The sequence below is a fragment of the Hoplias malabaricus genome, chromosome 7 (genome assembly GCF_029633855.1).
Source record: "Hoplias malabaricus isolate fHopMal1 chromosome 7, fHopMal1.hap1, whole genome shotgun sequence".
NCBI lineage: Eukaryota > Metazoa > Chordata > Actinopteri > Characiformes > Erythrinidae > Hoplias > Hoplias malabaricus.
The window spans coordinates 25,952,512-25,968,180 of NC_089806.1; the positions used below are offsets into that span (position 1 = coordinate 25,952,512).

The following is a 15,669-nucleotide window of genomic DNA, read 5'->3' on the forward strand; positions in this document are numbered from 1 at the left end:
CTGCTGATATGTAGAAGCACAGTTCAAAACCTTATGGATGTAACTACATGACAAATATAGGTCATGGTAGCTACTGGATAGACTGATATGAGTCCTGTTAATACAACTAGAGGTTTAATTAATATTGTCCAACTACATCAGTGAAGATTAACTTAGTTGTCAACTAATTGCTGTAATTTAAGCTTATTCTTGTAATGAGAAAGAGAGAGAGAACTCTGAGTGAGACACAGAGACAGAGAGAGTGAGGGAGAGAGAGAGAGAGAGAGAGAGAGAGAGAGAGAGAGAGAGAGAGGTAAGGAAGAGTGGGAAGGGAGGGCGAGAGGGGACTGACTGAAGGAGAGAAGTGAGGACAGCAAATGTAACAGAGTTCCTGGAGAAAGAAAGGGGGTGGGGAAGCAGACAGATGACTGGAAAGGAAAGCGTAGTACGAGCGAGCCAGCGAGAGAGAGAGAGAGAGAGAGAGAGAGTGAGAGAGAGTGAGTACGCACACAGCGGTGAAGTCCTCAGTATTGAGATACTGAAACTGAGGGGAAGTCTCATTTTCCTTCATTCATCCTCGTTGTGATGTTCGTGGACCTTGCACTGTTTCTGAATTATGAAAACACTCATTAAGTCACCGAGACATTTGGGAATATGCTGAAAACTTGAGAATAATAGTAGTATACGGGTTTTCGAGGTAATATTCTGAGATTAATTAACCCCGTTGAGCGCGCGATGGAGAGGGGACTCTGAGGGGCCACAGGGATTTTAACTCCTTTAACGACTATATAACAGCACCGAGGAAACACCAGCGTAAACACGACGCATTTAAGGATTTATGAAATTGCCAAGCTTAACGTTATGGGCTGTACTATGTTTCATCGTCAGGTTCTGAGTTGAAGCAAGTAAAGAGAAGAAAAACGTGGAAAAATCAATTTCTTTTTTTCACTTAAATTTTTTTAAGTTTGAGTCGTGATTAGATGTAGTTTCCCTCTCTGTGCGCTGTTTTTGGGACCACTGCAGTATTGGTAAACCATGGAGCAACACTTGCTTTGTTGGGTGGTGGTGTGGCTAGTGTCCGGATACTTTTGGTCCTCGGGGGCGACCTCATACGGTCAGCACGCGGAGTTCACAGCTCAGAGCGCGGGGAGAGTGGCCAGCAGACACAGGTAAGACTCCCAGAGCTGGACAAACTCTCACTTAGATTCTCTTGAAGATGAATTTCACTGGGTCATAATTAACTGTATTTTTGTTGTAATCGTCATAACTCATGGTTCTTCTCTCCCGCACTGTAAAAAAACTTCAATGTCAGTAAGGTTTTCTACAGTGAACAATTTCACATTTGTGGTGGAGAGTCAATTTCAAAAGAGTCGATTCTTTGCTTCTGAGTTGTCTGGGCTTCTGGGTTGAGTTTTGGCCATCAACCCTCAGGGATGAAATGCGGGCTACACGGTAATATGAGTCTAATTAATGGTAATGATTTATATCCACCTCTGTGTACTTCATTTATCGAATGGAAATATTACATTCTTTTATTTAGGCACTGTTTCTCACCTGTGTATTTTTGTTTGTACCGATGAAGATCAGTCAGCCTTGGGTTGTATTACTTTTATATAGAACTTTCGATATATACAAAAACATAAAAGGAACATTAACCAACTCCTGTTCATCATTACAGTGTTAATATAGAAAAATGTATGTCTTTTCATTTGTCATCAGCTCGCTAAGTCACTATTTTCAACAGTATGTGTGCAGTGGAGCTTGTGTTTACAATGGTTTAAGGGTGGTGACCTTCTTTTGGCCTGACTTAGTGCATAGAGTGGGGGTTGATGACTTAAGGTGATTAGAACCCCTACAATTATACTCTAGTTACAGTATTGCTACTATAATGATCTCAGTATTAACTGGTCATTTTTGTTAGCTTCGACTGGATCTTCCAAAAGCAACAGTGCTATCAAATGCAACGGTAAAAGCTATAACTTACTTTCCAAAAACAACACAGTAGTAGACCTTGTTGTTGCTGGCTTTTCAACAGGAGGAACACTAAAAGCAGTGTTCATAGATTACTTTTAAACTTCCTTTTCAGACTTTAAAGACCCCCAGAATACGAATGATTAATTTGACAGTTTGCAACACATAAAAACGGGGCTTTACAGAAATATAATAACATGTATTTGCAAAAATAAAGTTTTAGTGAAATGCAGTTAACAAATCCATTTTTTAAACTAAATTAGTAGTGAATCCAATACCCAGACAGCCCCAATTGTTGTCAGACCCACTTGCAACATGGACTGATAGCACTTGAGTAGACTGCTCAGACTGCTTTCTGCAGTGTATTAGCATTTTATTATTTGGATCACCTCTCACTCACGTGCAGTTTGCAATGGCCAGCACAGCCCTAGCTCTGCCAGAAGTGAGAGAGATGTGTTTTGTGATATCTTTAATATGTAGGCCACATCTGGTTCACTAGCAGCTTGCCAGTACTGTCAATGAGCCAGCAGTGTCGCTAACTCAGTACATTTTGGATGAGGTTAAGTATTAAGTGAAGTTTGTGATCCATAACTAATGATTCATCAGCACCTGCCCTCACTAATGCTCTTGTGCCTGAATGATATTAAAACCTCACAAAATGTTCAAGCAATACAATCTAAAGCATTTTCTGAATAGTAAAAACTGGTGTGGAACTAATGTGTGGCAAAATATCATTTTTTACCTTTGTTTTCAAAAGAAATGTTCGATGAATAGATGTCTATGTATTTTTGGCCTGCTAGTGTATTATTTCATGGAGAGCTTTTGCTGCAGTAAGGGGGTCAAAAGTTCCCAGTGTTTCCATCAACTTTCCCCTAGTCAGACAGAGGTGCTGTTGGTGAGGCCTGCCCTTTTTTGGCTTTCTTCGTCCAGTGTTCCTGACCTGAGCTGCAGACTAGAGTCCTTAGCTGCACTCACTCTTGAGAGAGTGGAGAGCTTCTGCAGTGTTGAAGAAAGAATGCGCTGGCCTGTAGAGCTACCGCTTTGGAGCCTCTGTTTGGGCTTCATTTTGTTTTTACAGATGTGTGAAATATTATACGACTTGTGGTAGCTCTAACCTTCCTCTCCGTTAGCACTTCAGATTTTTTTGCCCACAAAGATAGATATTATGGACATTTTTGTTATCAGAGATGAATTTGGGTTTCAGATGGATTTAGTTTGTACATATTTCAGTAATCTGTCATCATTTGAATTGAAGCACCTGCCAAGCTTAAACCAGACAGTGGAAAGTCCTGTATCCCAGTTGTGCAGCTGCATCTGCTTGGAGGATCAGTCTAACAGGATCCGAGCCAGTCATGACCAACAAAGTTTGTCAATGACTGCAGTCCTTAGAAGTGAATATCAACATTTTCCACAACACATCTAAACATCCTACCAGCTTCACAAACAATTTGTAAAGTAGTGACTGATGTTTGATTGGTTCAGAGATATCTTCTTGAAACAGGAAACATGTCTAATATATGAATCCCATTTCTTATTTTTAACCCTACCCCTTGTTTTTGAGTGTCATCATGCTCTTTGGAACTGAGTTGAAAGGTGTAGCTGTTAAAATCTTCCACTATGAAAAGGGACAACCTGTCTAGAGTCTGATACAACGTCAGAACACATTAACAAAGGTTACTAGTGGTGCTCATATGGTTATCAATGGTTATCATAGTTTTAAAGAGAAAATAATAACATATGTGGGTTTTCCTCACTTGCAAGGCCACCTTGCCTGGGATTTACTTTTTAAAGTTGCAGCTAAAAAAATCTGTTTCAAGGCGTATACCACTTCGCCATACCCCTCTTTCCCAACAGGAATTTATACACCCCACCCTTAGGCATCGGAGGGATATGGCTAATGGTATAGCCAAGGGGTGAAATGGGTTAGCTCAAGTTTCCTTTTTAGTTATCCAATAATACATTCAGGTACACATAACACAAAACCACCAGGCTACATGCTTCTGGCAAGAGAGGTCAAGAAAAAACTGAAATTTATAGGTATTTCAAAATAATTTTGACCACTTCAAATATTATTACAAGTTTGTTACAAGGACCAAAGGATATGCTCAGCCAATTTAGAGACTTGTTTCCAGAAGTGTGTAGAGTCTAAATCAACACTTAAAATTATTGTCACTTCTGTAAAATGTACTGTAAAAAAACTAAAATCTAAAAAGTACTGAGAAATGTATATAAAGTAATGAAATGACCCAGGACATCTATGGTATAAGAACTAAAGAGGGTACAACTCTGTGTCTGAAGTGTCAGGGCACTGGTCTGATTTGGGTTTAAAGAGGCTGTCATTCTCTCTTTTTTCCTTTTCTGAAGTGTTAGAGAAGTAAAACCTTACAAAAGACCTTCATAGAAGGTTTGACCTATAAGCCTTTGTTGACCTCTAAGCCTAAGCTTGCCTCCAAACAAACACTCTTGATGCTTTTAAGGGACTATGCTCTTTGTGGTTAAACAAGAAACCAGCAGATCCAAGGTTGCAGTTCAGTCTGGTAGAGGTTTGCTAGTGAGATTGAAATAGACTGTGTGAATGCATTACATTTATTTTCATAACTGTTTCACTACATTCAAGTTTTAGCTCTTGCCCATTACCACATTCCTTGCCAAATTGGGCTCACTACAGTTTCTCAAGTGACCAAGAGCTATTTATGTCCAGAGCCTTAAATCATTATTTGCGAGTGTGAGTTAGAGGATTATTAACCAGCTGAAAGAGAAATTTGGTGGTAATCATTTGAACCATTTTAAACTTTGGTACACATTCTTAGGAGTGGTCTTAGAATATCTAACGTGTCCTAGGTGGAAGAGAATGACAAAAAGGCTCCATTGTATAGTTTTGGTTTCCTTATAGCTAATTTGTCATGGAAGGGCAGAGATGACTGGAGAAATGTTTCCTGTTTTCTGAGAATTTTGGATATTACTGGATCTGAAAAAAATGATAACGTCACAAAACATCCTCTGAAAATAACAGAGGAACCGAAGCTTACTTTACTGTCAACATCATGGCTTTTAGATTGTTCAGCCATAGTTACATGTTGATGACATTTGGCCCTCCCCGACAAACTGATGGCATCAGTAGTGTGACTGAATATAATCTCTTGTCGTTTACATCGTGGTAGATATCCAAACCTACATTCATGTAGACTTGCCATATTTTGTGGCTGTCCAAAGAATAACATGTATTGTGTCAGTGTTTAGTTTACTACATCATATGAACACAGCAGCTATCCTTCACATTGTGTGTACCTGGCATGATGAATGGATAAACAGAAATGCTCCAAATTTTTTTTCCCCTCTGCTCTAAAGTTACTACGATGAAATCGTCTTTATATATACACATACACAGGTGCAATATGTACAGTGTATACAAAGTCCAAGTAAACAGCTCCAGCCCTGCATACCCTGCAGATGCACTTTTGAACTGAAAGGAGTCAAAGTTGGGACTAAGCTGGAAAAACACAGTGATATGTGGTGAAAGCTAGAGCTTGTTTATATTTGCTCAGAGTCTGTGCTCTATTAGACAGTGAGGGTGAGACAGTTTGTGTGGATGAAGCTCTGAAACATTCCTGTCCCGACAACGTTCATGATAACAGGCGATTAACCAGACTTACAGAGATATTGTGATGGACCTCAAGCTTTGGAATTTGGCTTTGATTCGTACCAGTTAAATGCTTAGCTCCCATACAGTACTATGATTCACAACAGATATACAGCCAAAATTAGTGGACACCGTGCTTATGAACCACGTTCTGAAACTGTTATTAAGTATTACTTTGTTCATGTTTTGCTACAGTAACACCTTCTACTTTGCTGTGAGGGTTTACACTAGATGTTGGATAATTTCTGTAAAAACCCTGATGCCAGCCACATGAACTAAGGTCAAATACAGATCTTTGATGATGAGTTTTGGATCACAAAAGCCACTCCAAAACTCTGCCACTGTGGTGGTACACTCAACACAGTTCCAAAGTCAAACAACTGTGTGAACAATCAATACATTTTAAAATAGCGCTGACCAATTTTAAAGGGAACTACCAAAATTGTACTTATAACGTGTTAACTGTTGCAGAACTAACTCACATAGCTGAGCTTTTATAACCATGAATTAACATATGATGCATACAGATGTTAAAACAAAAATAGCAGTAGTATGTAATTCAATAGCAGTAGTATGTATAGCTTCAAAGTAGATACCCAAAATCCCCCCATTCATGTCTGGATGCTTGATCATTACGTGTTTGATCATTCAGCCTTCACCATGTTTGATGGTGGATATGCCCTGTTTCAAAATAGCAGACACAGGCAGTCTGAGTGCTCACAGCAGGATGGGGAGATCCCTTGAAGAGAATGGGTGGATATCTTAGAGTGTAAAGCTGATGATAACAATGTGTTAAAAACTAAGTACTAAGTCTGAGGGAGGCTTTAAAGGGAACTTTATGAAACTCTCTACCTAAGGAAGTTGTTAAAATGTAAACAGTCATTTATAGTGGTTTGATGTGAAGTGCTCTGTTCTCAAAAAGCTTATCAAGTCAGGATTGTTCACAGAAATGGTAATACAAACCCATTGTCTGAAGTTTTTAATGTCTCTAAGATCTATAGTAAAATGTTTTTGCATATGTTCATGATTAATCAAAAATATAATGTTTGTATTAATTTTGAGCCTTAACTAGTTTTGGCCTTAAATGTATTTCTTAAAACCCATAAATGACATAGTGGAACATGCAGTACAAAGAAACATTTTTCCCCTTCGTATCAATTTGCTCACAATTATTTTGTTTACATCCCAACAAATACATTATTCAGACATTTTGAAAAAGAAATTGAATTTCCTTTTAAAGCCATTGCCAGATAACGTGTGGTCAACCAGAGGCTTCACTGTTAGGAGGAATGAGTGTAATTTAGAGATTAATAAAGGGAATGCAGGAAAAGGGCAGTTTGATAAAAGATGCAGAGGGATTCGATGTGGCTCCACTGGGATTAAATGTAAGGGTATAAAAGGGCACAGTCTTATCTGAGTTTGGTAATGGAGGAATCGGATAATGAATGCTCTGCTTTTTTGTATGTGCCTGTTTTTCAAAAAACGAAACATGGTGTTGCAACAGGTAGTGTCACTGGGTTCTGGGGTTGTGAATTCTGTGATTGGTGTGTCTCCCTGTGTCAGCATGGGTTTCCCCTGGGATCTGTTTTCCTCCCACAATCCAAAAACACGTGTTTGTAGGTAGATGGGTTATTCAAATGTGTCCATAGGTGTCAGTGACTCTGTGTGTATGTGTGTGTGTGTGTGTGTGTGTGTGAGTGAGAGAGAGAGAGAGAGAGAGAGAGAGAGAGAGAGAAAGAGAGCAAGCGAGAGAGAAAGAGAGAGCAAGTGAGAGAGAAAGAAAGAGAGAGGGAGAATTTGCCACACACATATCCACACAAAATGAACTGATATGCCCCCATTTCATAGATCCTCTGTCTCTTTCATTGTTTGCCTTGTGTCTCATTTTTGTTTCCTACTTGTTTTGTGTGCACTATTTGTTTCTGTATAAAATAACAGCAATATTTACACAACATTTAAAATATATTAGGCATTATAAGTAATCTAGAGATTATTAAAAGTGTATAGGAGGATGTGCATAGGCTGTATGCAACCACGAACATTTTTATAAAGGATTTGGGCATCCACAAATGTTGGTATCTGTAGAGATTTCTGTAGTCAATCCTTCATGGATGACTGTACATATGACAGTATATGTTCTTGATTTTTATTTTCATGTATATGCCATGAAAATGTCTCATGCTTTTCTCTGTACAAGTTTTACAATATGTGCATATGGTTTTACAGGAATTGGTGTGCCTATGTAGTAACAAAAACTGTTAGCTGTGTTATGGAGGATGGAGTGGAGACATATGTGAAGCCAGAATACCAGCGCTGCGCTTGGGGCCAGTGTTCTCGGGCAGTTGTGTGAGTATTTAACATTTCCTTGTCTATCTGTGGTCAGCATTCTTCTGCTGTCTACCATGACTGTATGTGGAATACGTGTTCATATCATTAGTAGGTTCCTAACTGTGGCTAAGCAAGAAACACTGACCACCATGATCCAAGATTTATCATAGATTTGGATACATTTTTGCTCCTTGATCAACAAGCCAAACAGGCTTTCTCCTTTATTTACTTTGTGTTTTTTAAGTCTTTTATTGAAGTTATTGTACTTGGATAACAAAAGGAGAAATATTTCATAATACTAACTTTATCTCACAGTTACTTCACAATAATGATTTCAAAGAAAGCCAAGGCACTGGTCCTTGAAAAGATGAAGAAACCACATCAAACGCTTCAAGAATGCAGACAAAATGTTCTAATAATAGCAGAAACTGAAACTTCAGCTTGGTCTATTTATTTATATAAAAAAAATCCAAATCCCTGAACTAAAGCCCATTAACAGTAAAATGAACTTAGGCAGCCGTTTTATGTTTTGTGTAAAAGCATGAACTTTCTGTCTACAATACACCACATCATCTACTGCTGTTTGCTATCCAGCTGAGTTCTGGCCTTTTGAGAATTGGGTGATCAGGAACAGGATAAATATTTTTCTGTCTGCTAGCAAGAGTGCACTCAAGACATAAAGTTCTGTTTATTTATGAGGGTTAATGAAGAATGATTTTATTAGCTCTGCCAGCTTCAACTGCCAGCGTGCAGATACATGACACAAAAGGACTGTCCAGAAATGTGAGCCCTTTTTCAGCTCTAACTGCAGAGAATTGTGTACTAATGTACTAAATAGTATATCCAAAAAATACATCACCATTAGAGGTGCCTTTACTACTATTAATACAGTATTTAAAGTGCGGGATCAGATCCCCTAGGGGAGCACAAAGCTATTGCAAGGGGGGCACAGCAAATGAATGAGATGCAGATGAACACAATTTGAACACCAATGTATGTCACCTGTAATCATTTCACTGTAAAGATTTATTATTTTTTAATTTTGCGTTCTATAAAAATTTGCAGTTTTGTATGAACTTAGGGGTTAGGAGTTTGAAAATATTGTCATCTACAGAAAGGGGGTCATTGCAGAAAATGTTTAGTAACTACTGATATAAAGTATAATAGTATATTGTTTAGAATACAACCTTGGACTACATTATTTGCTACCAGTAAAAACTGTGACTCCCACATTTGACAGGTATCGCACCTACAGAAAACCCAGGTACAAAATTGCCTACAAGATGGTGACAGAAATGGAGTGGAAGTGTTGTTATGGTTACTCAGGCGAAGACTGCAGTGTTAGCCCCAGTAGTGGCTCAGACTCACAAGATGTCACCTCCAGACCTTCTACGTCACAAACAGGATCCAGTGCCAGAGGTGGTGAAGGTAGAAGAATGACATTGTAAAAAGTGTTCTCACTTGTATAGAAACATTTCTATCTATAATTATTTTTTTCCTCTTCAGGAAGAGGGGACAGCGAGAAGATCAGGCAGCTCGAGGAGAAGATCCACAGTCTTACCAGGGAACTCCACCAAATGCAATCCACATTACATGGAATGAATCAGAAAATAGTTGAAGGGTCTCATCAAGGAGGCAGCAACAGTGGGCACAACCCTGCTGATGCAGCCCAGCCAGAGATGAGGGAAACCATCAGTAGCATCCAGAGTAAATTGGATCTACTGGACAACATGACACAAGTACATGACAGGACTCTCATCAGCATCAACAACCATCTAGTTAGTGGCAGTGCTACAGGTAATGAGCTAGACAGGGGAGCTGAGTACAGCAGACTGAAGGAAGAGATTCTGCGGGAGTTAGAATATCGCGTCACCCTTTCCTGCTCATCTTGCCAGAATGGGGTGGAGGACATTCAGAAGCAGCAGCAAGAGAACCGAGACCAGATCAAAGCAATGGAAAAGTATGTGGACAGGCAGCACAAGCAAACAATGGAGGTCATGCAAAGGGAGCTGACCCACTTACAGAGTTGTTGTAACTCTATAGCTGACCTCGAGAAGAGAGTCAGTGCCATAGAAAGAAAGGTCAGTTCTAATGCTGAGTCATATGACATCTTACAAAATCTGTTGGATAAAGAGTTGAAGGGGATTGGAGGCAGAGATAAAGTAACAGAGGAGAGACTGAACGGCCGCATTAGAGACCTAGAGAGACGCCTGAATGGAACCATGAGGAAAGCCGAGCAGAAATGCTCACACACTGAGAGCAGCATGAAGGAGTTACTACAAAGAGAGATCAACCAGATACGCAACTCCGTCCTTCGTCAAAATGATGATCAGAATTTCAGAGTTACTAATATTGAGCAAGACGTCAGGGAACTAAAGCATTCGGTTGATGACCACAAGATCCGTATAAATGAACTGGAAAACAAGACATCTCTACTTAACAACAAGTTGAAATCAGCAGTTGCTTTATGTGCAGAGACATGCGCTGCACAGGGACAAAGTAGGACCACTGAGGATACCGTGAAAACACTGGAGTGGAAAGTAATTTCCAATGAGGAAAACATCCAAAAGTTTGACACCAGATTGAAGGATCTTTCTGTGTCTGGTGACTCCTTGCTGGACCGCATTTCAGACATCAGCCATGATGTTCAGAAAGTCAAGGACTTGATGGGTGAGAATGGGGAGAATTTCAACAGGGTTGTTACCGAGGTAGAAATGTTAGGGAATGATTGTGAGCTTTGTAGTTCAGTTTTCGGGAGATTAGAGAAGGAACTGCTCACCTTGAAAAACACAAGCAGGGGTGCCTTTGAAAAATGTCAAGTTGAGCTTACCAACTTGAGGAAGAGGGTTGATTCTGATGAAAGCACATGCTCCCAAGTATGCTCTAACCTGCAGGAGGAAGTGGGCAAACTGAAGGAAGAGGTGGAAAAATGCCAGGGGCAATGCATGATCAGTATGAATGAGAACCAGAAGCACATCAATGAACAGCATGTTATAACTAGTACACTGGGCAAGGAGCTTAAGTCTGTTCAAGGTGAGCTCTCAGGAGTCCAATTGACCTTTAGCTCCATTAATGATACTTTGAAGGGGCTTGGTCGTACTGTTCAGAGACATGGCAACAGTATAACTGACCTGGGCACATCTAAAGACAGGATCTTTTCTGAGATTGACAAGATCCAGAAAAATTTAACCGGGCATATAGACAACAGCCACAGACGCTTCAGTCGTGTTGAACATGAGATCCACAGCGTAAATAACAACATGTTGACTGAGATGGGTAATTGCAGACACGCTGGTGAGGGCCTGGAAAAGAGGCTTTCAAAAATGGAGGATGTCTGTGGCAGACTGGATTCCGTTTCAGAGAGTCTACAGCACATTAAGGATGGATTGAGCAGACATGTGTCAGGGCTCTGGACCTGTGTCAATGGACTCAATGCTACGATCATCACTCAGGGAGATGCTATAGACAGCATACATCCTCATTTGAGGAATATCCATGAGACAATGAATAATTTTAACTCCTCACTAGTGCACCTTCAATCAGAGTTCCAGCCCTTTACTGAAAAAGACTTTACTGGTAAGTGTGGAGGAAAGGCTAGAATCTTTCAAACATTTTTTTCAGTGATAACATATTGATTGCACTCTGGAAGTTAAGAGACTAAATTTCTATGCAGGTATAGGATTTTACATCTGCATAATTCTATTAATTGTACAATACTATAAAATATTATATTTTATTTAATGCTATTCGAGTTTTCAGTTACCAGAATTTGTGAAAATATTTATGTGTGAATTATTTGCTAGTTATATAATAATATAATTAGATAACAGTATTTATTATGATATTTTATCCATCCATCCATCCATTATCTGTAACCGCTTATCCAATTTAGGGTCGCGGGGGGTCCAGAGCCTACCTGGAATCATCGGGCGCAAGGCGGGAATACACCCTGGAGGGGACGCCAGTCCTTCACAGGGCAACACAGACACACACACATTCACTCACACACTCACACCTACGGACACTTTCGAGTCTATGATATTTTATATATATATATATATAGCTTACATTTGGCTATTAGTTGAGGTTGAAAACTGTCATGTCAAAATTCAGAAAAAATGAATTTAAATATTTCAAAGTTTTGCTTGTGAAATATTTGTCTGTTGTGTGAAAATATTAATTACTGAAATAAATAATTTGGTTTAACTGCAGGTTAATATTAATCTAGAAAAAGTAGAATATCTTATTTACTTGTCTCTCTCTGTTCTGACAGTATGTACTCAAAAATTTGAGTTAAGAATTCTGACTTTACATGTCATGCACAAACATCACTTTCAAGTCAGATCCTTGTCATTCTGTCTGTAATGATCAGATAAGTGCAGCATTACATTGTGTCCTAAGATTTTTTTAATTATTCACTTGCCTTTTTTTTTTTTTTTTTATAAATTCAGGACCCCCTGGACCACAAGGAGAGAGAGGCTACACGGGGTTACAAGGGCCAAGGGGTCCCACCGGTAAAGTAGGTCCCCCGGGAATACAGGGTCCATTAGGACCACCAGGTAAAGAAATAACAATCATATTTCATTATTGAGCATGATTATATATTTGATCTATTCGGTATATTCCTGTGTTTTTACATTCCTCTTTGTTCTACTCTGCAGGCCTCAGAGGTGAAGAGGGTAAATATAAATTCCTAATGTATTTCAAAAGCAAATGTTTTGTTGTGGTTTATAATAGTTTTTTTTTAATGATGTGTTTGTATTGTCATCTAACAGGCCCTCCAGGGAGTGATGCGAAAGTACCGAGACTGTCATTTTCCGCAGCCCTAACACAACCTCAAATTAATCCTGGCACCATTATCTTCAACAAGGTGTTTGTTAATGAAGGGGACTCATATGATCCAAGCTCAGGTATCACCCTCTATATACCCTATATAATCATAATTATAGTCCAGGGTTTTTCAGAAATGCACCACACACTGCAGGTGGGACACAGATCACTCTCTAATGGTCCTCAGGCCAATAAAGTATTTGCAGCCAGTGGTCTATTATTTGTAATGAAATTTTGTGGGGAAAAAAAATAACTGATTTAACAAGAAGTAAGAACTTTAAGCTTCATTAATACAAGTCCTGTAACAAAGGCACCCAAAGTAGCATTAGGCAATTTTTTGGGGCCTAAAGGTGGAACAAAGTGAGAAACCCTGGTCTAGGTAATGACGGTTATGATGCTTTTCCACCATGTGTCCGGCTCTACACGGCTTGGCAAGCTTAATGCTTGTCGCTTTTCCACTGACAGGTGTCTCCCACGAAATGGAGCCGGTAACGTTGAAAAACCATCTCTTACAGGAATCACTGTTTTTTATGACCACAACACATGTGGTGGTCAAGTTAGATGCCGTTTACTCATCATGTATTTGCGTGTTGTTTTAGTTTTTTGGACTGAACACGGCACCCCAGTTCTCACAAAGTAGTTTTACTTTATTCACATCTGCCATCGGCCCAAGGAGCATATAAACCTCTTCAAAACACCTTGAGGTAATGTTATGAGCTGCCGTTTTGAGTTCGGTAAAAATAAATGAAAAAGCTGTGGTAACTTAAGAGCTTTTACAAACGGCAGTTTGTGCTGGATTTGAATGGGCTCTGCATTTCATGGTGATTGACATAACTCTGGCCAGTCCGTGCTCTGCATGGTTTACACATCACCATTTAGTACCTACTTGGCACGGTTGGAATCCAGAACGAGCTGGGACTGAAAACCTACCTGGTTCCAGGGACCATGCACCAGATTTGCCCAGTGGAAAAACAAAAGAGCCATACCGAGTCGTATAGGTTCCATGCATTGGAAAATCACTATTATTGTCTAGGTTATTGTCTAGAGCAAGGGTGCTCAACTCCAGTCCTGGAGGGCCAGTGTCCAGCTAAGTCTGTTGATTGCCCCTGCTAAACAACACCCACTAAATTTGGCAATTAACAGTTGTGCAGAATCAGGTGTGTGTGAGCAGTAAATTCACCACACATTGCTGGAAATAGCCCCTTCAGGACCAGAGATATGCACTTCTGGTCTACAGTATTTTCTTGAAGTATGTAGCAGTTTGTAGCGGTTAAAGCGCATTTATGCTCCATGTTCAATTCAAATACTGATACGCACTGAGCCTTCTGTCCATACTCAGCATTGATTTCATCTCTATTTGGTTTTCATCCATCTTCATTTATATATATACAGAGTATAAATGAGCCTTTAGACTGTTTAACTTATTAAATGAAATGAGACATCTCATATATAGGGTTCAAAATACATCTTTTGTTGTCATATTTTATTAGGTGTGTTTACGGCACCGATGAGTGGACGCTATTTCTTCAGCGCAGTCCTGACTGGTCACAAAAATGTGAAGATTGAGGCAGTGCTTTCTAGGTCCAACTACGGAGTTGCTCGCGGAGACTCGGCTGGTTACCAGCCGGAGGGTCTGGAAAAACCCATGGCTGAAGTCAGGCAAACTCCAGGTTCTCTGGTCATATTCAACATCATACTTCCTCTGGAAGACGGAGAAACAGTCTGCATTGACTTGGTCACGGGTAAACTGGCCAACTCTGTCGAACCCCTTACCATCTTCAGTGGAATGCTACTGTATGAGGATGTGGATGCCATTTTATAAGAATAAACTGATACATCATGATCAAGAACACTGTGGTTGTACATTAAAATATTTTAAAATTTGAAAGTTTTGGGAAATAATCTGCTTTTTATACACTGTTGCAGTTGTGTTACTCTATGTTTTACACATGAGCAGTCAAAAGTTTAGACCTCTAATCAAAAGGCATTTATTATATTTCTCCTAAAGATTTGCTCACTTTAAATTGAAAGAGAAGAGACACTGTGACATAAAAAAAAAAAAACAGATTTATAAAAATCTAATAAAACTAAATTACTTTTTGTTTTAACTTCTTTAAATTAGTCAGTCTTCTGTATTGTGATCAGATTTACTTGGTATACTTTGCCATTTTGCAGAAATTCTACATATGCTGAGGCCATGTTGCCTGAAAGAACTACTATGTCAATCAAAATATATTTAATGTTATGTTAAATGCACATTAATCAATATGTCTAAACTTCTGACTGGTAATGTACATATAGTTTTTTAAAATATAGATATAAATATCACCTCTGATAATTTTGATCAGATTTTTGTGTTGTCTACTTTTTGTCAGAACAATGAGAAACAATGGTTTTGACTCGTTCAAATTATTTTTTGTAACATTTTTCACTGCTTCTTGAAATAGCATTCATCTTTTACACACACACACACACAAAGATATTGTCTCAATGGTTTTGAGTTAGTACTTTTACTTTTTTCCACAAAATATTTTTTTCCCGTTTACATTCATATCCATTTAGCAGGGTCTCCTGGATGGGAGAGTGAACTTTCAGACTATTGAAGTTGAAATCTTCCCAAACCTCTCCTCCAACCACTGTATTAAAGCCAATTGGGTTTGAAGTGCACATCTGAAGTCAGAATGAGTGTGTGGCTAAAAAGAAGTAGAGAATGTTTTGGGAAAGTGTATTTCTGGACTTTGAGGCAGATTTTTCCTCAAATAACCCACTGACAAATTGCCCTTAAATTGCCAATAAATATGTGTTTTTTTCTGTTACTCTTTTGTCCTTTAATGCTTCTAGCTTTTTGCTTTAAATTCACCATATTTGGGAATAAAGGCCTATCTTTTCCTGGATGACTACAATTTTGTGAGCACAAACAA

General features: G+C 39.1%; 1 protein-coding gene across 3 annotated transcripts; it reads left to right on the plus strand.

Moving 5' to 3' along the window:
- The first annotated feature begins 525 nt into the window (after window positions 1–525).
- Window positions 526–15,600, plus strand: emilin1a (elastin microfibril interfacer 1a). Of its 3 annotated transcripts, none has more exons than XM_066677801.1 (8): window positions 526–1,148; window positions 7,817–7,936; window positions 9,159–9,346; window positions 9,425–11,494; window positions 12,370–12,477; window positions 12,580–12,597; window positions 12,694–12,828; window positions 14,239–15,600. In XM_066677801.1, exons 1-8 carry the CDS (start codon window positions 1,015–1,017, stop codon window positions 14,568–14,570), a joined length of 3,105 nt encoding a protein of 1,034 aa, XP_066533898.1. In that variant the 5' UTR covers window positions 526–1,014; the 3' UTR covers window positions 14,571–15,600. The 3 variants fall into 3 exon arrangements, with proteins under 3 accessions (XP_066533898.1, XP_066533899.1, XP_066533900.1); XM_066677802.1 differs by having other exon boundaries at window positions 9,159–9,337; XM_066677803.1 differs by lacking the exon at window positions 526–1,148 and adding an exon at window positions 1,430–1,452.
- Window positions 15,601–15,669: the final 69 nt, after the last annotated feature.

Bases quoted from the DNA above. Each gene is read 5' to 3' on its own strand.
- emilin1a (XM_066677801.1), top strand. From the start codon at position 1,015: ATGGAGCAACACTTGCTTTGTTGGGTGGTGGTGTGGCTAGTGTCCGGA. The intron at 9,347-9,424 runs GTAGAAGAATGA...TTTCCTCTTCAG, and splicing joins CAGTGCCAGAGGTGGTGAAG to GAAGAGGGGACAGCGAGAAG. The intron at 12,829-14,238 runs GTATCACCCTCT...ATATTTTATTAG, and splicing joins CTCATATGATCCAAGCTCAG to GTGTGTTTACGGCACCGATG.